At 37.2% G+C, this 22803-nt stretch overlaps 1 protein-coding gene and 1 long non-coding RNA gene across 7 annotated transcripts in view; one reads left to right on the top strand and one right to left on the bottom strand.

Moving 5' to 3' along the window:
* Positions 1-343, bottom strand: part of LOC125804712 (uncharacterized) — a 162574-nt gene extending 162231 nt beyond the window's left edge. The window contains exon 1 of the long non-coding RNA XR_007440875.1: positions 259-343. This is a non-coding gene — a long non-coding RNA (uncharacterized LOC125804712). The remainder of the gene's footprint in view (positions 1-258) is intronic.
* kiaa1549la (KIAA1549-like a) overlaps positions 1-22803 on the top strand; it is a 96796-nt gene that overhangs the window by 39182 nt on the left and 34811 nt on the right. For 4 of the 6 annotated variants that reach the window (XM_022683825.2, XM_022683822.2, XM_022683824.2 and 1 more), the window contains exons 3-12: positions 1616-2251; positions 5105-5220; positions 8204-8426; positions 10459-10592; positions 10718-10886; positions 12647-12706; positions 15341-15492; positions 16119-16290; positions 18258-18418; positions 20056-20091. In XM_022683825.2, coding sequence (XP_022539546.2) covers positions 1616-2251; positions 5105-5220; positions 8204-8426; positions 10459-10592; positions 10718-10886; positions 12647-12706; positions 15341-15492; positions 16119-16290; positions 18258-18418; positions 20056-20091 — 1859 coding nt within the window. The remainder of the gene's footprint in view (positions 1-1615; positions 2252-5104; positions 5221-8203; positions 8427-10458; positions 10593-10717; positions 10887-12646; positions 12707-15340; positions 15493-16118; positions 16291-18257; positions 18419-20055; positions 20092-22803) is intronic. The other 2 variants (XM_022683821.2, XM_022683826.2) reach the window with 2 other exon arrangements.

The raw sequence follows: 22803 nt of genomic DNA, 5'->3' as shown, positions 1-22803 counted from the left end.
AACATTTGTTAGTTTAGTAGTTAGAATTTATCAGTGTAAAATAAATTGAACATAACATATTAGTGTGACACACAAAAAATATATATATTTACAAAAGAGTGCATTTACATGCACTTCATAATCTGGTTACTGCAGAACATAAGTCATAAGAACATAGAGTCAGAAATCTGGTTAACATGTTTACATGAGCTTGGGTAATCAGATAATGGGAAGTCAGCAATGATCAAATAACCCTTCCTGGCCAAAAACAACTGCCACCTGGATTTAAGTAAGTAAATCATGTGGGGTTGGTTGATGCTGCAGTTGGTCTGCAGGTCTAGGTTCAGCAACAGTATGTGCTGAAAGAATGAGGTTATTGAAAAAATCCATTACAATATTCTGTTTACATTACTTCTTGAATATTCAGATAACTGCAGTAATCTAATTATAAATTGACTTTTGAGTGCATATATATGTATGTATGTATATATGAATATAACCAATGCTGGATTGGATTATACAAAGTTAGATTGATTCACTTTATGTATTTGAATATAAAGCAAGTACTTCCTAGAAAGCTTACAAGAGCTTACGCAGTGTATGTAGCAGATTTAGAATAAGAAACTTCTTCAGTTGTGCTGTAAAAGCATCCCGTGAGGCTTTTTAAGAAGCTGCTTCAGAGAATGCCAAGAATGGCTCAGGAACACTTAAACATCTCTGTTAGTTGTAAGGTGTTATCTTGAGAGTGGGACTGAACCCTTCCCAATGTGCTCATGGCAAGGCAAGGTGAACTATCAGAGACTGAATGAGGCCTGAGAGTTAGTGTCAGATGAACAGTACATTCCATCTCTAAATTTCAGTCATTCAAAGTCTCTTTGAATCCATTTTTGTTGCCAGGTGTTTAGAAATCCCTACTACTACCATATTCTGTAAAAATAATATCTTAGGAAATTAAATCCTAATAAATGTAGTGTATGTAGTCTATATATCTATGTATTTAATTTATTGTTTTTCTACTAAAAGTAACTTATTGACAGTTATTGACATTATAAGGGGCAAGACAAGGGGCACTAAACCTCCTGATTTTTGCTGACTCCACCCTCATCTCAAATAAAAAAAAGGTAAAAAAAAAATTGGAGGAGTGGTTAAGGAGAGGCACTGGGTGATGTATGGGTTTAGAGGCGGGGCAGGAGGGAGAAATTACCACAGTAAAAGCATTTTTTAAAGGTTAAGAAATGTTTATACAAATTTTATACAAAGAAGTACTGATATGTTTTATTATTTTAAAGAAACACATTTCAACAATTAATGGCAAAATATGGTATATGGTTTAGTGGCTATTTAATTCAGGAAATTTAGGAAGTTTTAGTGAAGAAATACTGTTTGAAACAAGCAACAATATTTTAAATAATTGAATAAGACATCTTTACTACATTTTTTTTCTTAAAAACAAGGAAAAATAGGTTTGAATAAGTTAATTATTCTTATAAAATTCTGACAAGAGGGCAAAAATGAAAATGACAGATATTTGATGTAGATTTAGGAGGATTTAACCAAATTTTTACTTTTTGAACAACTTGTTGCTATTAGCATGAATTTGAATTCATGCAAATGTATTTTTTTACTTTTTTCCTAGAAGAAGTTCTTAGTGAACTCCCCATGAACCCAGACCTCCCCACAGCTCCGGGTTCCTCCCCCACAGCACCGGAGGAGGCGGAGCCAGCTCGCACCGATCATGTGACCATCCCAGTCTCTGTCTCCACCCTGGCATCCAATGAAACGGCAGCAGAAAAGGCCGGGAACTCCTCGTCCGTCCCGCCGTCCCCCAGCAACCCTGACACTGTGACCAGCGACAGCCTCCAGCTCACCACAGTGACCACCACCACGGTCACGCCCTTAACTATGACTGCCACAACTGTGACTCCGCCCACGACTGGTCCAGTGACCACCGAGGTTGCTACGACGACAACGCCACCGCCCACCTTGGACACCGAAATCACCACACCCCCCACAGAACCTCCTACTACCACAACGACCACCACTACCACCACCACAACCTCCACAACCACCACCACCACAAGTACCACCACAACTACTACCACACCTGCACCTACAACAACAACCACGCTACCAACCACCACAGCAACCACCACAGAGACTCCTCAAAGCTCGACTGTAGCTACCGCTGGGAGCACCACCACTGACCACAGCCCACCCACTGAGAGCCCACTCTCAGCCTGCAACGTCACTGAGAAGCTGTGGGTCCGTACTGGTGAGTCCAGGCCAGCCGTTTTTTTTTAATAAAACAAATGTTACCTTGAAGTATAGAGTCATTTTAAAATAGAACAGCATTAAAATCCTTTTCTTTAACATTTTTGTTAACTTAAAAATGTAAATATTGCTTTTTGAAGAATTACTATTTGTTTTAAACATACATTACTCTTTATTTGAAGGCTACCTATATAGATGCTTCGTAACACATTTATAAGAATTTCATAATGTGTTCATAAAGCAATATTTTTAGATATAGATAAATAGCTTATGCTACTACTCAGAACATAATTTACTTTTTTTTTTAAATTATTTTAAGGCCCAGAAACTAAAGTAAAACCACATTTTCCATTCATTAAGCAACACCTTCATTAAACAGAATTTATTTATTCATTAAACAGAATTTATTTATTTAGTTTTAAATATAATATTTAACACTCATGCACGTCTTATTAATACATGGTGTAAGTAAAAGTGTAATATGTTTAATAATATTTAAATAATACTTTAGAAGTATGTTATTCAATGCTTATAAATGAGTTATAAAGCCACTATGAGGGTATCCCTCAAACAAAGTGTAGCATATTATTTTTAAAAGTCATTTGAGCTTTTTGTATTTGTCCAGTTTTTAGTTTTTAATGTTAAGTTTTTAATGTACTCAACGCAAGCTACAGAGTCTCCACCAGAGAATCCATTGGAATCGTGAAAACCAGGATTAAAAAGCATCACATTTTATAAATATAAGAAATAGACATTTAAAATATATATTTTTTGACATAATTAGAAACAAACACAGTAAGAATAGTGATTCTGTTCAGGCTGTAATGTAATGTAGAGTATTGTGTATGTAAGCTAATTACTTACTTTTTAACTGTAACTATAACAAACTACTATTTTATTTTTTGGCTTCTGACTGCATAAACCGATCATGTGTAGTCCTTTGATACCCAATTCTGGTAGTGAAAAATAAATGTAAGATATTTTAGAAAGCTTAACAAGTGTTTAAATACAATTTCAGACCGGACCTGCTAAGACCAATGGCTGACCATGTAACAACTCTGTAGGCCAGCTACAGTAAACCAGACAGATTTTTTAAGATTCACATTTTATTTTATTTCAACAAAGTTGACAATATGAACAAATTAGAACAAGATCAACATCGCCCAAAGATATGCTCATTGGCTTCTTCACAACTTTATCTAGTGAATAACTAGTGATTATTACTAAAAAACAACAATGAAATCAATATTTATACTGATAATTTGGTTGTCAATAGAGTGAGGCATGCAAAAATTTATTAAAACAGGAAGTAAAGAAGAAAATGTTTCAGTTTAAGACCTGTGTGTAATTGTTTTTGCTGAATTACGGAAAAATACTCTTAATAGATGAACATTTTAATGTCAATAGCCGTAAAAATACCGTTTGACTAAAAGAAATGATTTTTGCAGCACTAGCAGTATAACACAAAAAAAGCAATAGCACTTAATTAGCGTGATTGAAATCAAGTTTAAGTCGGCACTTGAACAAAGCTGCTTTGAACATAGCTGTTCAATAATTTCATAGAATCCATGTTGTTACTGAGAGTGCAGAACAGTCTCTTATCTTGATGAATTTTTCATTATAGGCTGCTATTTCCTAACTGCAGGAAAAGAGTGTAGCGCCAGCCTCCTCGCCAAAGCACTAGACCGGTCATACTGTTCGAGAAATCTTTTGTAAAAAAGCCAAAAACGGACGCCATTCTTCTGCTGCATTCATTATTAAACGGTGTTACTTTACCAAGCAACATGTCTCAAAATAGTTGTGTGGAGGCTTCAGCGCACAGTCTGCATTATGCTAATCCAGGACCATTGGCTGTCATCTCTTGCTGGCAGCTTCTTGTGTGGAGAAACTGTGGACTCACACTTTCTGTTCATTGTCCAGACAGAGAACAAAATGAACATGAACAAACTTTTGATCATTTCTTTGTTTCTTTGGTGGTTGTGACCTGAAATTGGTATGGGATTTTCTTTCTAGAGCTTTCATCAGTAAAATGCTGATCATTTCTAACAGGTCTAGGTTCAACAATTATTAAGTATGTGCTAAAAAGAATGAGGTCAGATGACTACCTGAATATACTGAATAATACAGACCAGGTTCTTCCATCAGTGGAATAATTTTTTCTTCCCTGTTGACACAGCCATTTTCCAAGATAAGACAATGTCAGGATTCATGGGGCTGGAATTGTGAAAGATTTCAGGGTTCAGGGGGCATGAGATCATCATTTATAATTTTCACACATGTATTGAGAGAGAGTTCACCACAGAGTCCAGATCTTAACCTCATTGAGAATCTTTGGGATGTGCTGGATGGAGAAGAGCTGCTTTGTGCAGTGGTCAGACTCTACCATCATCAATGCTGCTGCAAGATCTTGGTGAAAAATTAATCCAGCAACACTGGATTTTATGTTATGTTCTAAAATGGTTCCAAACTGCAGACTGTAACTAAACTCTTAGTTTACCTTCTGAGAACTCTCCACAGTTCAGAGATAGCACTCTGAATATTGTGCAAAAAAAAAAAAAAAAAAAGCTTAGAACTGGATTGGGATTAAAATAGTTGATACCTAAAACCATATGACTTGTAAATGATGCATAATAGTCTATAGAGCCTCTCTCCTTTTCTTTTATGTAATAATTAAATATTGTATGACATATTATATTGTATGTGAACATAGATGAGATGGATTTTAAATGTAGATTTTCCCTTGACACTATGATGTCTACGGCACTTGATGGAGCAGCAACATCCAGTCTTAATCAGTGTGTGTGTGTGTGTGTGTGTGTGTGTGTGTGTGTTTGTGTGTGCTTTTCTCTCCCAGTTTTGTCCATCCAAATGAAGAGGAATCGTCTGGAAAGTGGAATGAGGCTGAGCTTGGTGAAAGGTCTGAATCTGGCACTGCAGAAGGCCTTCAATGACTCCACTGTCTACATACAGGTGGGCATTGCTGCATCCTGCACACACACACACACACACACACACACATTAAAGATTCCCTGTTTGACTGTTAGGGGTCCTGACTGGTGTGCATCATTATTTCCCTGGAAAACTGTAAATGAACATCTAAACAGCTCATAGATACATATGATTCCTGACACTTACATCTTTCAGCTGATTCACAGGAAAAGAATGGAGTTTTTTTTGCACCTTTAGAGAGTTTATAGGAGCAGTCGAGATACAAAAGCATGCAAAAATTGAGTTTTGCATAATATGTACCATGCAAAAATAATATAGAGCAATTAGAATAAAGACATTGTGAATGTATTTGGACATTGTGTTCTTAAAAGAATCATTATTTAGCTTTATTCAGTTGTAAAACATCTGATATCAAACATAACACCATCTTCCACGTCCAACCAATGCCTTCATAGTTCTTTAACATTGTCTGTCTGATAACTATTAGAATTTTCATCAGCCCATGCATCTTGGGAATTGTAGTTTCACAGTGGAAAGCGTGGTGGGCGGTTTGTAGGCGGTGGTGTGGGAAGTGTTTGAGTCGTACGCACCGTTTTTCTCTTCCTTATGTGAGAAAGTGTAGCCCTCCGATTGCAAGCAGCCAGGAATGACTGGTCTTATGTAAGGCCAGGATAAAGAACCAGCGTTCTCTCCTGTTCTGCTGATTAGCTTTCATCAAGAACTCTGGGGCATTGCACCGACTGGGAACCCTTAGACGGTACAAGCTGTACTGATGTCTTTGAGCGTTTAAATTTAGTTAAGGATTTTTTTTTTACTGTGTATAATAATTAAACAAGCTTAAAGAACATTATGTACTAAGGAACAGCAAGCATGTAAAACTGCTAGCACACTCACACAGCTCACATGGGTTGCCAGGTTGAGAACACTGATCCTTCATGAACAAGCTCAAGACAAGTTCAAGAACTTTTGCTGTGGGAATGTTTAATCACATTCATAGACAAATGTGGTTAATATAAATTCAACATTTCTTGTCTTGTAGTCCTTCTGGTATCCAAGCGGTTTCCATATCAAAAACATTGCCAGTATTTAGTAATATTTTACCTTATCTATGGTCATGGAGATTTTTAAAAGGATTCAACACGATGAGGTTGGCTATCTTGGCACGCATGCTCAATATGAGTACACCCCCCCTTGTTACAAACACACCTTAAACAATAAACTGAGTACTAAATTAAATAACTTTATCCCTTCACAGTGTGAATAAGAAGGTCAGTTTTCTCTGCTAAGAAGCTCTGCAATGTTAAATTAGCAATCCCCCAAAGTCAGAGCACACCTGCCTCTTAAAGGTAATGGCAAGGGACAAGCTGATTGGTTTATTGCATGTTATACCCAGAACACACCAATGATTAATGAAGAGAATTAGTCTATGCCTTTTACATTTTTTTGAGCAGCAAAAGGTGTACTTTTCCAGACGTTACGATAGCAAAGACTGACATGGATTCGCCCTAATTCTACATTCCATTTTAAAAGTCCCCCGGTCCTATAAGTAGAGTCAGGAAGGAGAATTAACTTAAAGTTAAAGGGATGATGCCATGTCACGTAAGATAATTCTAAGCAATTTATATGATGAAAATATTTTTTGAAATATTCCTTTTTCCCAAAAAAATTATTTCCAAGCAACACATAACTGGCGTTTCTGATGGTTATTATATGTAATGTATTTGGAGCAGAAGAGCAGTGATGGTGGATGAGCGGAAACGCTGCTGAGTAAAGAGATAAGCTGAGTGTTTAATGGTGAATGAGTCTGACTCGCAGGATATTTAGGTTATTATTAGCATTTATAGACAGTGTCGGTGCCGGTTCTACCCACCACAGTGACTCAGAACAGCAGAATTAGTACTGTCTGCTCTCTGAGAACTCTTCTGCTGGAGCTGTCTATTCCTCTCTCTCTCTCTCTCTCTCTCTCGCCCACTCGTGCTCTCTCTCTCTTTCTCTCTCTGTAGCACCCTCTCTCCCTCTCTCTCTCTTTCCTCCCTCATTTGTTTTCATTCTGATTCATTTTGTATCTCTTCTGTCTTTTTCTTTCTGTATCACTGTGTCACTCCTTTGTTTATCTCTCAACCTCTTTGTATATATCCTTTCCTTCTTTTTTTCTTTCTTTCTTTCTTTCTTTCTTTATGTTCCATTTTTTTCACCTACTTTTCACCTTTTCCTTTTCTTCCCTCTCTTTTGGTGCCTTTTTCTTCTTTCTTTTTTCTTTCTTTGCTTTTTGTCCTTTTCTTTGGTTTTCTATGCCTCTCTGCCTCTATCTGTCTTTTTATTTTCCTGTCTGTCACTGCTGCTTTTTTATCTCTCTTTCAGTCTCTTTGTTTCTTAGCCTTTTCTGTTACTCTCTTTATCTCTTTCTCTCTATTTTTGTCACTTTCTCCAGTTCTTTATCTTTCTCCTCCTCCCTCCCGCCACTACTTTCTTTCCCTGTCTTCCTCTTTCCTTCTGCTTCTCTCTCTTATGATCTTTTTTACTCTTTTTACTCTCGTCTACTTTTTTCTTACCCCTCTTTTGTCCCCCTCCCTCTATCACCCTGCCTCCTTCTATCTTTCTCCGATCCTCTTTCCTTCTCTAACTCCATCTTTCTTTCTTTTCTTTTTTTTTACACTGGCTCAGAGATGTTCAGATAAAATTTCTGGCGTATTGCTATCTTGGCAACGGAAAACACAGGTGCTCAACTGACTGAATAGAACCCTGACAACAGTCAACACTCAGACTTTTATTGCTATCTTGACTCCCCCTAGTGTCCAATTAGACCACACCTGCAATCATTTAAATATTTTTGTACAATGAAATATACAGTCAAACATAGTCCCATAGTCAACTATATAAAGTATAAATTTTAAATAAATTAATACATTAATAATTAATCATTTTTACATTAGCAATTTTGAATTTAAAGCATTTTTAATCTGTTCATTGCTCCATAAATCTAAACCATGTTCCCGTCTCGTAGCTGGAGCGTGATGTCTGCACTCCCTCCAATGTAACTCTGGGGTATTACGTGGTGAGTGAGAAGCTGGTGTATATGGCAGCTGCAGTGGTGGAGACTCTGACAGCCTACGGCTTCGACAAGCTCCTGAGTGACATCAGACAGCATGCGCCCGTGGTGCTGGCAGTACCTGTTCCTGTAGCAACCTGGCTGCCTAGTCCCGGCATCCACCTGCAGCTCAAAACAGGTGAGAGTGACACGAGCTTTAGTGCGGGGTGAAGGATACTGACCTACTAATGTAGCCTTCCATCTACAACAAGTGTTTTCAACAAGATCCAGTATGAATCTGTTCACTTTTACAATGTAACAGTAATAACTAGAATGATTTCAATCCAGTATGAATCTGCAGTGTGTGTAAGATTTACAGTATGGGAGTTATATTTCTTCAGTGGTTTCAATCCAGTATGAATCTGTAGTGTGTGTAAGTTTAACAGTCTGGTAGTAATATTTTTTCAGTGGTTTTAATCCAGTATGGATCTGTTATCTTTTACAATGTAACAGTAATAACTAGAATGATTTCAATCCAGTATGAATCTGCAGTGTGTGTAAGATTTACAGTATGGGAGTTATATTTCTTCAGTGGTTTCAATCCAGTATGAATCTGCAGTGTGTGTAAGTTTTACAGTCTGGTAGATATATTTCTACAGTGGTTTTAATCCAGGATTAATCTGAAGTTGTTTTTATCACTTTAACAGATCCAGTATGAATCTGTAGTGTGCGTAGAAGTAAGATTTTTATTTAAGTATTACATTTTTTTCTAGTGTGAGTGGGTTAGTAGTATTTGTTGAACGAACATTAATCCAGTATGAGTCTGAACTATGCTTTTTTTTTTTTTTACAGTTTTACAGAAATATTTGTTGATTGCTTAAAACCAGTTGATTGCAGAATCAGCAGTATATGTAGTTTTTACGATCTGACAGTAAAACTTTTAATCCGTTATGAATCAGGATTAGTGTAGTTTTTACAGTCTGACAGTAATATTGTGGAGTGATAATAACCTGGTATGAATATGTACATGAATCTGATGAGTGTGCTGGTTTTACATCCTGAGAGTAATATTTGTGGAATAAATATAATCCAGTATGAATTGGCAGTTAGCGGTTTTCACATTGTGACAGTAATAATGGAAGAGTAAATTTAATAAAGAATGAGTCTGATTATTGATTCAAAATTATTAATTGAATGGTGCTTTTAAATCACTATTAATCATCGTTAAGATTAATAATTAAAGGGTGCTTTTGAACCCATATGAATATGCAGTGTGTGTATTTTTTGTGTAAAATGCTATTAATCGAGTTTAGACCACTTAAATTCAGTGTTTTTTAATTATTTAAAAATGTTCTGCGTTGTATACGATTACAGCATATGGGATTGTTTAGTAAACAAAAAAAATGTTATACAAAACCAGAATATTTTATTTTTATTTTGGATTTTTCACAGTTTTGTACATTTTAGCATTTTCTCTGTTAGCTTTATGAGGTAGAGTCATCTGGATTGTGAGCTATTTAGTTGTAAAGTAGTGAAGAGGTAGAGTTGGTATACAGTGATTAGCTCTATTTGAGTAATGTTCTAATTCATAATGTGGCAAGACTGCTATTTAGTCACTTTAAATATATAAAAATATATATTTTATTAGATTAATTTGCCTATACACTAGAGTTTTTATGGTATTTTATTTTGTTTGTTTATTTATTTATTTATTTTTGTTGTTGCTATGTTGCACTGTTTTTATTACTGTAAAGTTATTAACTGAGCCTCACCCCAAGCATTTCAGTGCACGTATGTCTTGACATGATGTGCAAATAACAAATAAACTTAAAACTTGAAACTTGAAACTCGAAAAACTACTCAACTCTACTCAAAGTAAAAAAAAAAAAAAAATCATCAAATTAAATGGTCATGAAAAGCCAACAAAAAAATATGATGAAACTGGCTCTCATCATTGATTTACATAAATTTGTATAAATAAATAATAAAAACAAAAACTTTGAATGAGAAGGTATATCCAAACGTTTGTAATTGTGGCTCAGTTGTCGCAATGGTCACGAAATTACCTTTTTATATTGAACTCATTCATCTTGAAAATATATCTAGACCTGGTAGTGCTGTAGTAGTAATGGCTGTATTTGCAGTTGAAGTTTGAAGAATGTTTAGCTCATTTGTTCTATTGCTTTGTATTAGTACCAATAATCATTTTAACAATTCTGTTTTTGAATCAGTTCTCAGGTTTGTGAGTCCAACAGACAACATCAAGTCCTGTAGTTTTATTCAGATGATGGAGCACCGCTTGGAGAACGTGTTTGCAGAAGCTCAGGAGAAAGTGGAGGACTCTTATGGGGCTTTCTCTGTTGAGGTACTTCAGCTGGCTCGATTGTGGCCTTACATTTTAAACCACATTTTCTACTCGGATCTTTATATATGTTTCTCTCCCTCTCTGTGTGTGTGTGTGTGTCTCTTTGTGTGTGTGTGTGTGTGCAGATTCTCAACACGTATCAGACGGGGAACTCTCTGGCCGTGTCGTTGGTGTACGTGGTGTGGAACGGCAGTGCAGCTCTGCACGGCACAGTGGCCAGCAACCTCATTAATCAGATGACCGCTGAACTGGTTGGCTACTTCCTCTTCTTCCCCCCTATGCTCATCGCAGAGCGTAAGTTCTACAGCGCTACTTTTTTTTTATAAGCTGGTTTTCTGGTGCCCAATTAAGAAAGAACGCTGTAATTGCCCTGATGCCCTTCTAAGTGGGTAACAGCTGGTTCATCAGCCTGTGTGCTCACCAGAATAAGAAAGTCTGAGCGTATTACTGCAGGCTTCTAATGGTCTGTAGTGGTTTGTTTATGACATATAAAGACCCTAATTTGGAACTCAACGTATCTTTGTTGGTTTGCTGAAGCGTTGTAGTCTGTCCAGAACATTTTCCCCAGCTAAGACAGGGTTACTGCACTCTCTTAGGATCGCTCAGAGCTCAGCTGGAGGAAAATCATTGTTTATGTAGCTTCTAAACTCTAGAGTAGCATTTCTGGGAATGCAAGGCTGCTAGATGTTTTTAAACTATATTAAAATATATATTTTAGGCTTAGAAATAATGTAGGCTTAGATATAGGCTTACACATATCGTAAAGTAGTCAGTGTACAGCTTGTATAACAGTGTCAATTTCTGTGCCCTCAAAATAACTCAACACACAGTCATTAATGTCTAAACCACTGGCAACAAAAGTGAGATCACCCCTAAGTAAAATAGCTTTGCTTCAACTCTCTTGGGAATGGAGTTCACAAGAGCTTCCGTGAGACGATGCCCCACAAATGCACCATTGGCTTTAGGTCTAGAGACTACTACGTTATATTTAGCTTCCTCAGAAAAGCAGATGTCATCTTGGATGTTCGTTAGGCGTCATTATTATTGTATCTCAGTTTTAGGTAGCTTCTTACCATGAAGTGCCATGTTGAATATCCAGTGGCCAGTATGAGAGAATTGAACCCAAAACACCACAATTAACAGCCCTGCTCCTCATTCACACCTGAGTCATATGACACCGCTTAGGAAAAATGGCTAATTGGCCATTTTCACTTTGGGGTGTACTTTCTTTTGTTGCCAGCAGTTTAGACAGTAATGGCTGTGTGTTGAGTTATTTTGAGGACACAACAAATCACTTTACATTATAACAAAGTGTCATATCTTCAGTGTTGTCCTATTAAAATATATTATAAAATGTTTACAACAATGTAAGGGGTGTACTCACTTATGTGAGATACTGTATATATTTCTCAAATTGGTTGGAGCACCATCAGTACAGAAAACACAGTTCCACTGTTTTACAGCTCAATACTGGGAGATTTTGTGACCCTTTAGCCAATGACTGGCATTAGACATGGATGGATGGATGGATGGATGGATGGATAGATACTTTATTTATCCCGAAGGAAATTTTGGTACCAGTATGTGTATCTGCTCCAGTCCTATTCTATTGCTGTGTGCTGCAATACACAAACACAATTTGTGCAAATGTGTTCCACCTGATAAGTTAGCAGTGAGCTTTAGCCTAAGGCCTAGTCCCAAACATGTATTTTTCTTCCACTACTCAAGGTCAGCCCCGCTCGCTTAGTAGAGAACAGCTCTAAAACGTCCCACATCAAAGCAGTAGCTGCTGAGATTTTTATGCTTACAGCAGCTCTGCTATTTCTGGGTTCACGACTTTGCTGTTCCACCATAAACAAAATGAACAACCTTTCTTTAAAAAATGAAAGCAGGTCCGCCTTTTATACTGTAACCTTCAATTCTCCAGCTGGAGAGGTTTGTTCAAAGATGCAGAAAGAAGAAAAGAGCATCATCATTCTTAAATTGTATTCTCTTTCAGTAAGCAGCATCCCTTCTTTCTCTTCTTTCTTGCTTCTCTCATTTCTCTCTTTCAGCCCTTGAGTATCACAACCTCAACACCTCGGTGGCAACCAGGGAGTACTGGGTGATCACAGGTAAATTTCTACTATTTATTTTGTATAAAATGTTAAATAGAGAGGAGAGTGTTATATATACAACATGTATATATATTATGTGTATCAGGAATACATCATAAAAGGCATTACCACCCACAGTGGACAGCACAATGGTTGGTAATGATCGTGACTGGCATTGTCTGGCTAGAATTGTCCATGCGATCAAACAAGCGACTCTGGTAGAAATCACACCCTCATTCAATGCAAGAGGCCATATTATAGCTGCATATTCTGAAGTTCTCTGCAGTTATTTTGCTTATATGGGACATGACAAAAGTCATGGGACATTGTACAAGTTCCTTTCCCATAAACTTGGGCATGCCAGAGTAACGTAACATATGAAATGACTGGCTTGTTGTTTAGAGCATTAACACAGCTATGTTTAGTACAGGTTTTAATACTTCTTTGCTGCTAAAACAGCCTAAATGCATCAGGCTAAGCCTTAAAACCCTTAACATTAACTTACATTGCTTAAATTTACATTTACATTAAATTTACATTTACGTTTACAACATTTGGCAGATGCTCTTATACAATGTAGTGTTGGGAGTCTAGCCCAAGGACCCTTGTTAGTGTAGCATGTCTCCCACATGTTAGCCCACTGGTAGGCGGTGGTTTGTTATTAAAGAAAAGACAAGTAATAGATTTCATGCAAATACAGACTAATACTTCTATATGATTTGTGCCATAGTACTGTATATATTTATCTAGTATTTTAAGTTCTACATTAAGGTATAAATAGCAAGTATTTAACTGTGGTTTAAGTGAAATATAATTGTAATTGTATTAGCTTTAGCCCTGACCCGAATCAGGCCCATGATTGATTGATTGATTACTGTTGAATCATAATAAACTAATTAGTATTAATTATCAGAGTGTCTCTCAGTTTTCTTCTGGAAATAAAATGAAATAAAAATATGGACAACCTTTTCTCAAAGTCACAAAGTCACATGACCACCGATTCACTGGCTTTAATAAGTTCACTACTGATTCAGCTCCTAAAGATTACTTGTGCACAAGAGCGTGTAATGATGCCTGCGTTTCCATTGCTGAGGCTGGTGAACTGTTTTATATAAAAGCTAATGTTAATGAAGTTCATAAAGCAGCCGTTTACAACGCTGTGATGGATAGTGTATTGTTCTGGTGAAAGGGGGACTGATAGAGTACAACATTGGCTTAAAATATGATTATATCATACAGATTATAAATATAAAGTACATAAAGAATGCTTTATATATGCAATTACCATTTAATGGCAGATTCCTAGCATAACATATTTCTCAAAATCCATTAGTATTTGACTAAGATGGATAGATAGACAGGCAGACATAGATTGATAGATAGATGCATAAAATAATGTGGAAAAAAATAGGTGCAACACTGAAGACACAGGTCAGATGCTTAATAATATAAAAAGTTAATCTAAGTTAGTATAATTAGGCTCACAGTTTGAAAAAGTCGTTGTTATTAAAAAAAAACTGAGGACAAACATGATAGATACAAACAAGTTACGAACGCTGAGTACACAGTAATGATAGAGTTGGCAATACTTTGCAAACAATCATAAATTCAAACAGGGTTTAAATACATACATAGTGATATGTTACAGGAACAAATAGTCAGTATAATGTCAGTATAATAGTCACTGCTGCAGATTATCAATATTCAGGTGAAGCTGAGTAGGAAAAAAATATTTGTGATTCAGTCATTTGGAGGAGGGGAATTATGGGGGTTGTAGTAATCAGATTCATGAGGCATGAGGGAGAGCAGGATCTGATTACTACAACCCCCATAATTCCTCTCATCCAAAAGACTGAATGATGATATTGACATTGGCAGGGAGAATCTTTTTCCAGCTCCTCTTTGCAGAATTCTCTCAGCTGTGTGATGTATGAGGGATCAGTCAGACAGACTAGGAGGGTGACCTTGATTTTGGAAAAGTTCTTCCCACTCCTCCATGCAGAATTCTCTCAGCTGTGTGATATTTAAATGGTCAGACAGACTGGGAGATTGCCATTTAATGGCAGAAACATTTTTTCCCACTCCTCAGACAGACTTAGAAAACATTGACATTGACTAGGGAAAAGTTTTTTTTTTCCCACTTCTCCATGCGGAATTCTTTCAGCTGTTTGATGGTTGATAGAAATGGCTGCATTAAGGCAGTAAGAACTGAAACACACTGAAAACTTGGTATAAAAAGAAACTGGAAATAAAATCCTATGCATCTTGTCCTATATAGGGATGGTCCCATACTTAATAATGAGATTATAAAATAATAATAATAAAAAACAAGGAGAAGTGATTGCTGTGCTAACTGACACCCTACTCATTATAAGGGTGGATCTAATCAACATTTTTTTTAAATAAATATAATAGGCGTAGCTGACACATGTAGTCAAACTAAGTAATTTGAGAAAGCTAAATTGAATTTTCTCTTCTTTTTACACCCTCTCCTGCTGTTTCTCTCTCAGTTCTGTCATTGGTAGTGTGAACAAACCCCCTTTACCAAGGTCAGCTCTGCTCAGCCCTGCTGTAATTGCAATTTTTGGTCTAGAGTGAATGGATAATTTGCTTTATCCCCATTTTACTCCCCCGCCCCTTCTCTCTCTGCAGTTATTCAGGACGTTGACAGCTCCTCTCTGGAAGGCAGTTACCAGAGCTTTGCGAGTTTGATGGAGCAGCGGCTGGCTGAGCTCTTTCTGGTTGCCGGTCGACGCGGCCTGCGCTTCAGACGAGCCACCACTGTTGGTGCATACACAGTGCAGGTAGATTTAAAAAATAAGAGACCACTCCATTTTCTGAATCAGTTTCTCTGATTTTGCTATTTATAGGTATATATTTGAGTAAAAGGTACTTTGTTGTTTAATTCTTTAAACTACGGACCAACATTGCTCCCAAATTCGAAATAAAAATATTGTCATTTAGAGCATTTATTTGCAGAAAATGAGAAATGGCTAAAATAGCAAAGAAAAAGATGCAGAGCTTTCAGACCTTAAATAATGCAAAAAAAGAAACAAGTTCATATTCATAAAGTTTTTAAAAAGTTCACAAATCAATATTTGGCAGAATAACCCTGGTTTAAATCTCAGTTTTTATGCATCTTGGCATCAAGTTCTCCTCCACCAGTCTTACACACTGCTTTTGGATATCTTTATGCCTTTATTCCTGGTGCAAAAATTCAAGCAGTTCAGTTTGGTTTGATGGCTTGTGAAAATCCATCTTCCTCTTGATTATATTCCAGAGGTTTTCAATTTGGTCAAATCAAAGAAACATTTTAAAGTGGTCTCATATATGTTCATACATATCATAATATAAAATAAAATAAAATGAAAACAAGGGCACTGTGAACAAGACAACCAAAAATAATCTATGTTCTGTGTTTGTGTTGTAGATGGTCAGTATTCGGCGTCTACCAGGCCCTAAGAACCCAGCAGAGATGACCTACTACGTGCAACAGGATGGTGCTCCTATAACTGGGACTTCTGCGGCGAAGACCCTGAACATGGTGGACTCTCAGACCATGGCCCTGACCCTGGGCTATTTCGTCCAGATCCAAGCAGAACGTACGGCACCTTTATCATAATCTGCAGATTATCAGCTTATCATAATGTTTCTAATAGATGTTTTATATTTTAGATTGTTTAAAGTAGCACCTCTTGCTTAGATGACAGTTTTGCACATCTTGGCTGGATTTTCTCAGTCAGTTTTTATGAGGTAGAGTCCTGGAATTCAGGCTTTCAGTTAACAGCTGTGCTGAACTCATCAAGAGTTAATTACTTGAATTACTTGCCTCTTCTTAATGTGTTTGAGAGCATCAGTTGTAAAGTTGTAAAGAGGTATACAGTGTTGGTATACAGTGAATAGCTCTATTTGAGTAATGTTCTAATCTATATCATGGCAAGAACTATTTAAAGAACTAAGTAAAGAAAAGTGCAAGAAAGACCATCAACTATGTGATATGATGAAACTGGCACTCATCAGGAGCACCCTCAAGAAAGGAAGCGCAAGAGTTACCTCTGTTGCACAGGATAAGTTCATTAGAGTTACTCAGACACCATCAGTAACCTCAGTAACCTGTTAAGTTACTACATGATTCCTTATGTGTTCCTTCATAGTCTGGATGAGTTCAGTATTAACCCTTAGAACCCTACAGATGGATTTTCCATCCAAAATTGCACCTTGTGTTCTCAGCTTAATTACTCAGGAATCCCTTCACACATCAACATAATCCATATATGGTTAGAAAGGGCGGAACTTACTGTAAAGCATCTACAAGAAACCCTTTGAGAAAAACACCTAAAAAAGTGAGATCTCCTTCCCCAACCAACATTGTGTGATTATTAAGAAAAATAAATCTGTCTGATGCTGTTTCTCCATGTATTTTGTCAAAGTAATAATTAATAAACCATGTAATGAACTATCATCAATATTCTTATGCTTTCAACTGATAAAAACTCTAGTCTAACCATTTTTGAAAAGATATCTTAGGTGTGAATATATTTAAAAGTCGATGCATTCAAAAATAATAATAATAACAAAAAAAGACGCTCGGTAAAATTTTGACCAAAACATGATCAGTTCCAGGAAAATCTGTCTGATGTAATTACTGTGTTATAAGACCTGAAAGAGGAACTGAAAACAAAAAACAGAGAAAAAACACACCAAAACCAAAAAGTCTATGATTCAAAGGGTTAATGTACAGTGTAGGAAAAAAATATAAATATTGGATAAAGATTGGGTGTCCAATATTTTGATTGGTAATGTATATGTAGCTAAAACACTGTTACTACTAATAATAATTAAAATAATAATGTTTAACGAATGAAAATGAAAAAAAAAATGATTCTTTTGAATATACCAATACATGATAATTCTCATAATTAATATGTGTACTCTTTAAAGCTTAAAAAGTGTTTTAATTAGTGGACAGATTTTGGTTATGGCCATACATGGTTGCCTATCACTGAACATATTTCTTGGGATGATGACTATAGCGTGATCATTTTTGGGAAACTCATCTCAGGCTGTTTCTTAGCTGCTCTTCATTCATCCTTTGAATTTGAAGTTTGCCTGTTTCTCTCTCCTGCTCTCCTGTAGTAATGTATGGATTGGAGCCAGAAGTGTTGAGTTCTGTAGTAGCCGAGCTTTTGGCTGCGGCGTCCAGACCAGCGCTGCTCTCTGAGCTCTGCAAAGCCCCAGCCTTGTCAAATTAAACACACACCAAACACAAACACAGCCCCACTGGGGAGGGCCTAATCTTCCAGATAAAGAGCTACAGCACAAACTGCTTTTTTTTTTCATTGTTTCAGCTCATTATGAGCTAACCAGAGACAGCTCCAGACAGAGGGAGCCTGGATTAGTCTGGGTGTGAGAGAGAGAGAAAGAGAGAGAGAGAGAGAGAGAGAGAGAGGGAAGAGTGGATGGATGTGCTTGTAATTATGTGCAAACATTATGAACAAGTAGATTGATTAATGTTCATTCTGTGTGTGTCTGTGTGTGTATGTGTGTGTTTGTGTGTTTATATAATCAGCCGTAGTGAAGAGCGTACCCAGTAACCTCTGGATCCTGGCGGTCCTGACACCGGTGTCGTTGGTGATGGTGGTGGTTGTCATGGCAGTTGCTATCATATGCCGGAGGAACCGCACCGTCTTCAAGACCAGCGCCTTCCGTGGCTTCCACCCACGCACAAAGGTATATTCCACCTTAAGACAGCCCACAAACACTCCAACAAACACTCCACCCTGCTGCATTATGTCCATTACTAACTGGAGAAACCACTTCTGATCATAGCAAAGGCCTTACTGTCTAACTATGTAGCGTTTTGGTTGTTAAAGACGTAGTTTAACTGAAGCTCAAATGCATATTGCCAAATCAAAAAAGATAATGCAAATAAAAAGCAGTGTTTCTTACATTTCCTTTGTCTTTTATTTAATTGCAGACAGTTTAAAGCCAAAATACTTCATGTCTTGTCTGTTCAACCTTTCATTTTCTTTTCCCATTTTCCCCCAGTTTAGCTAGGCTAATTGCCCCACCCATTCAGCTGTTACTTAGCTTTATATTGCCATCACATTGCCATCACATTGCCATCACATTGTCATCACCGCCTCTTTCAACCGCCTCTGACTAACATCCCCCTGGGAGTGATGTGAGGAAAGAGCGGCATCTACCCACCCAGAGAGAGCAAGGCCAATTGTGCTCTCTCAGGTCTCTGGCAGCTGATGGCCAGCTGCATAACCGGGATTCGAACCCTGAGAGAAATCCCAATCATAGTGGCAATGTTTAAGATCGCTGGACCACTCGGCATCCCTGTTAAAAGACTATTAAGGATTATTTTGTCAGTAGTAACTCATAACATGATCAGTATGTATCATCAGTTACTAAGGATACATGCCAAGTTAAAGCACCGGGCAGTATGTTTTTATTTAATCTGTGTGGATTGTGGCTTGAGAACCTGCCCAACCCCATTCCCCCAGTCCTATTTCCTCACACCGGGTTGATAGACAGCAGCACGCAAACAGTGTTACTGCAGCCATGGGAATGGAAAAGCTGGCTATTTTTTCTGCTGAACAGGTAATCACTGAGCTGCAGTAGGGTTGCTTACCAAGGTTTCTTACCACCACCACTAGTGTAGAAAAGACATTGCAAACATATATATAGAAAAACCTCTGCAGAAGGAGGTTCTTTCTTTGAGAAACATTGTTCTTAAACATAAAAAGGGGGTATATATGGATGTATGGGGCCTGAGTCCCGGGAGAAAAAGTTTGGGACATGGTTTATATCTCAACTGCAGTCATATATTGACATCACTTCTTTTATATCACATCATTATTTATTATTTTTTACCTCTTTACTAGCTCTGAGTTGCACCCATCCCATCTTTTTTTAAATGTGTTGCAACCCTGAAATGCAGGAATGGATGTATGTTAAGAAATGAAATTAAGTTGACCAGATAGAACTTGAAATATATTGGGTTTATACTGTGTACAAGGAAATAAAAGTCAAAGTAAATAGAAGAAACAGCCCAGCGTGCTGTTCCTGTTTGGTGTTGAAATTTCCTGAACATCTCAGAGTGAGAGTAAAAGTGATTCGATTAAATAGAGCAACAAAGTAATCATAAAGTAAGCAGACAGATGCCCTGAATAGATGGTAAAGTAGCTCAGACTATGGACATAATGCAAGCTGTGTTATAAACCTGATATTACACAATCCTCACTGTGTTCACCTTAGTCTTGTTGTAATGCACAGAGCACAATCACTATGTGCATGTGAAAGATCACTGTGTTGTTGTCTTGTAAGAGAAGTTTGAGTTTCATCCTTCTTTTGCCCAGACTTCATATCGGAGAGATGGAAGCTACCATCACCAGGTACTGCCTGCTGTGGTGTTGTGTGTGCATGGTGTTTGGTTGCATGTTTGTAGCCTGGCCTTTTCTCTCTCTCTCTCTCTCTCTCTCTCTCTGTTTGTCCCTCCCTCTCTCTCTCTGGCTGCCAGTGCTTTGTGTGAAATCAATGGCTGTATGGAGAAAGGTGATCGATCAAGGTGATTGATTAGTAGGGCTGTGTGGGCTGGGGGTGAAATTGGAAGAAAAAAAAGCAATGGAGCATTGGAGGAAAATAAGCTAAGGCCCAGGGCCAGGGGCAAAGATTAACACCAGAAGTCATTATTACTATAAAATTCATATTATCATATTCCCCATGCCAGTCCTGGAGCTTCTTCGCATTACAGTAGTGTTTTTCTTGCTCTGGTGCACCTAATTCATCTTGTGTAGGGAAATGTAGGGAATTGTTATGTAGTAGTGATACTGGGGCCCTGTTCACATGTGTCTGAATAGTTTAAAAAATTATCCACACAATCAAACAAGTGTTTTAGGTGACTGAGAAGTTTTAAAAAACAGTTTTTAGTTTTCTAAACTATTTAATTCTAAACTATAGAATTCTAATTCTATACTATTTAACAGGCCAAGGTTTGGAGGCCTGTGTCTGTATAAAATACTGTGCACTGTATTTAGGTCTGTTTTGGCTGTTACACTGCTTCTTTGGCATATTTTACAACAAACTTTTCTGAGGTGTTAGCACCCCTTGCTGGGCTGGCATGCACACAGCATGTGTTCTAGGGGTTGTAGGGGTATTTTGTGTGCTCCTGTGGATGGAGATAATTTCAGAAATGCTGAGTTTTCAAAAAAATCTTAAAACCAAACAAGGTATTTTAAAGTAATTTTACAACCGCAGTTGTATTGTTACATATGTTAATTGAGTTAACATCTTAACCAAATGTTTCAGTCACATTACAAGAACATTACAAACTTACAAAAAACTCTCTTTTATATTTTACAATATTTACTGGACTGTTTTTATTTTTACTGAACTTTTTAAAATTCTTTTTTAATTATTAAAATTGTATTAAAATTCACATTTATTTGACCAAGTTCATGGCAAAATGCCTCTATGCTAATTGTGTTCCTCTCCTGCAATGAGCTCCAATTTATGAATAAATTTAATTAACTTTCCTGAAATGTAACCACATGATGTCAGTCCAATGGTAAAATCGATATAGATTAGGACTGGATATCACCATTGATTTCCTGAGTTCTGATACACGAGGTCTCAATTCGTTTTGAATTCTGATTTTTATTCGATTTGACAGATTTATATGAATCAATATCAGATCATTTCACTAAAGATTGATTTGAATAATTATTTTTTTTAAATCCCCAGCCAATACATTTATTTAAATATAACAATGACATCAAAAGGTCACAACTTAAGAAGGTTTAGTAGATTAATTCATTATTTATCTGTTTAATATAGTTATTCATTACTCATTGTGTCTCGTATTTTCTCTACGCTCCCTTAAGTGATAGTCACTAAATTTCAGTATCCTATTATTAAGAGTGTTTCAGGACTCATACTTCAAACTTCTTTATTTACACCAATGCAAAGGAAATTCACATTGCACTTTAATAGCCTTTATGATTAGAAATAAAATGTGTACAGTGATGTAATGTGCACTTTTTGAGATTTTAACACACCACTGTTTTAAACAGTAGACGTTCTTCGGCTCTTCTTCAGTTTTTTGGCAAATTGCAGGCTTTCTGGGGACAACAGAGCTGAGGGCTGAATAGGTATTAACTGTGAAGTAACTATGGCGGTTTGGAACGGCAGCTGATGAAATGTGCAATTCATAGTAATTATGCTAATCGAGGCCTCGGCTTTGATCTCGCACCCTCTCCTTCTGCTTTTCCAATCAGGAGAACCCTGAGCGCTCAATCGTATTAAGGTTCGCTTTCAGGAACCCGGCTCACTGGTGCGTATTTTAGTTTAGGTAAATTTTTTGCGTATCTGCCGCTACGTTAGAGGAACGTTCCAGTTTCGCCACAGAGCCGCCTCTGCAAGCGCGGCAGCATTAGAGGAAACGTGTGGACGTGTTGTATAAAAGGGCCGTTGAGCCGAAACCAGGACAGCACAGCGAGACGGAACACGGCAGTGTGGGTGACAGCAGTCGACTGCCAGAGATGAATGCGTATTTTAGAGCGTGGCAACCCAACGCTGCGGATCAATTGCATGTCTGTCTGCATGTGTGCTTTTTTGCCTTCTACCTGCCGATATGTTTGTGCAGTCCATGTTTTCCTGGCCTGTTTGTGGAACGGAGGGCATGTGCTGTGGATTAGTCATCGGAGGATCATGCTTACTGACACATATGAATATGCATATGTGTATATATATATGGAGCTCTGAAAATAAAAATATATGGAGCTCTGAAAAAAAATAAGAGACCACTTAAAAATGTTTATTTGATTTTACCAAATTACAAACCTCTGGAATATAATCAAGAGGAAGATGGATGATCACAAGCCATCAAACCAAACTGAACTGCTTAAATTTTTGCACAAGAAGTGGCTTTACGTTATTATCCAAAAGCAGTGTGTAAGACTGGTGGAGGAGAACATAACAAGATGCATGAAAACTGTGATTAAAAACCAGGGTTATTCCATTAAAACTTTATCAATATGAACTTGTTTTCATTGCATTATTTGAGGTCTGAAAGCCATTTCTCATTTTCTGCAAATAAATGCTCTAAA

This window comes from Astyanax mexicanus, chromosome 10 (genome assembly GCF_023375975.1).
Source record: "Astyanax mexicanus isolate ESR-SI-001 chromosome 10, AstMex3_surface, whole genome shotgun sequence".
NCBI classification, from domain to species: Eukaryota; Metazoa; Chordata; class Actinopteri; order Characiformes; family Acestrorhamphidae; genus Astyanax; species Astyanax mexicanus.
The sequence above is the reverse complement of the archived record's forward strand: the minus strand, read 5'-3'. Positions and strand labels throughout refer to the sequence as shown.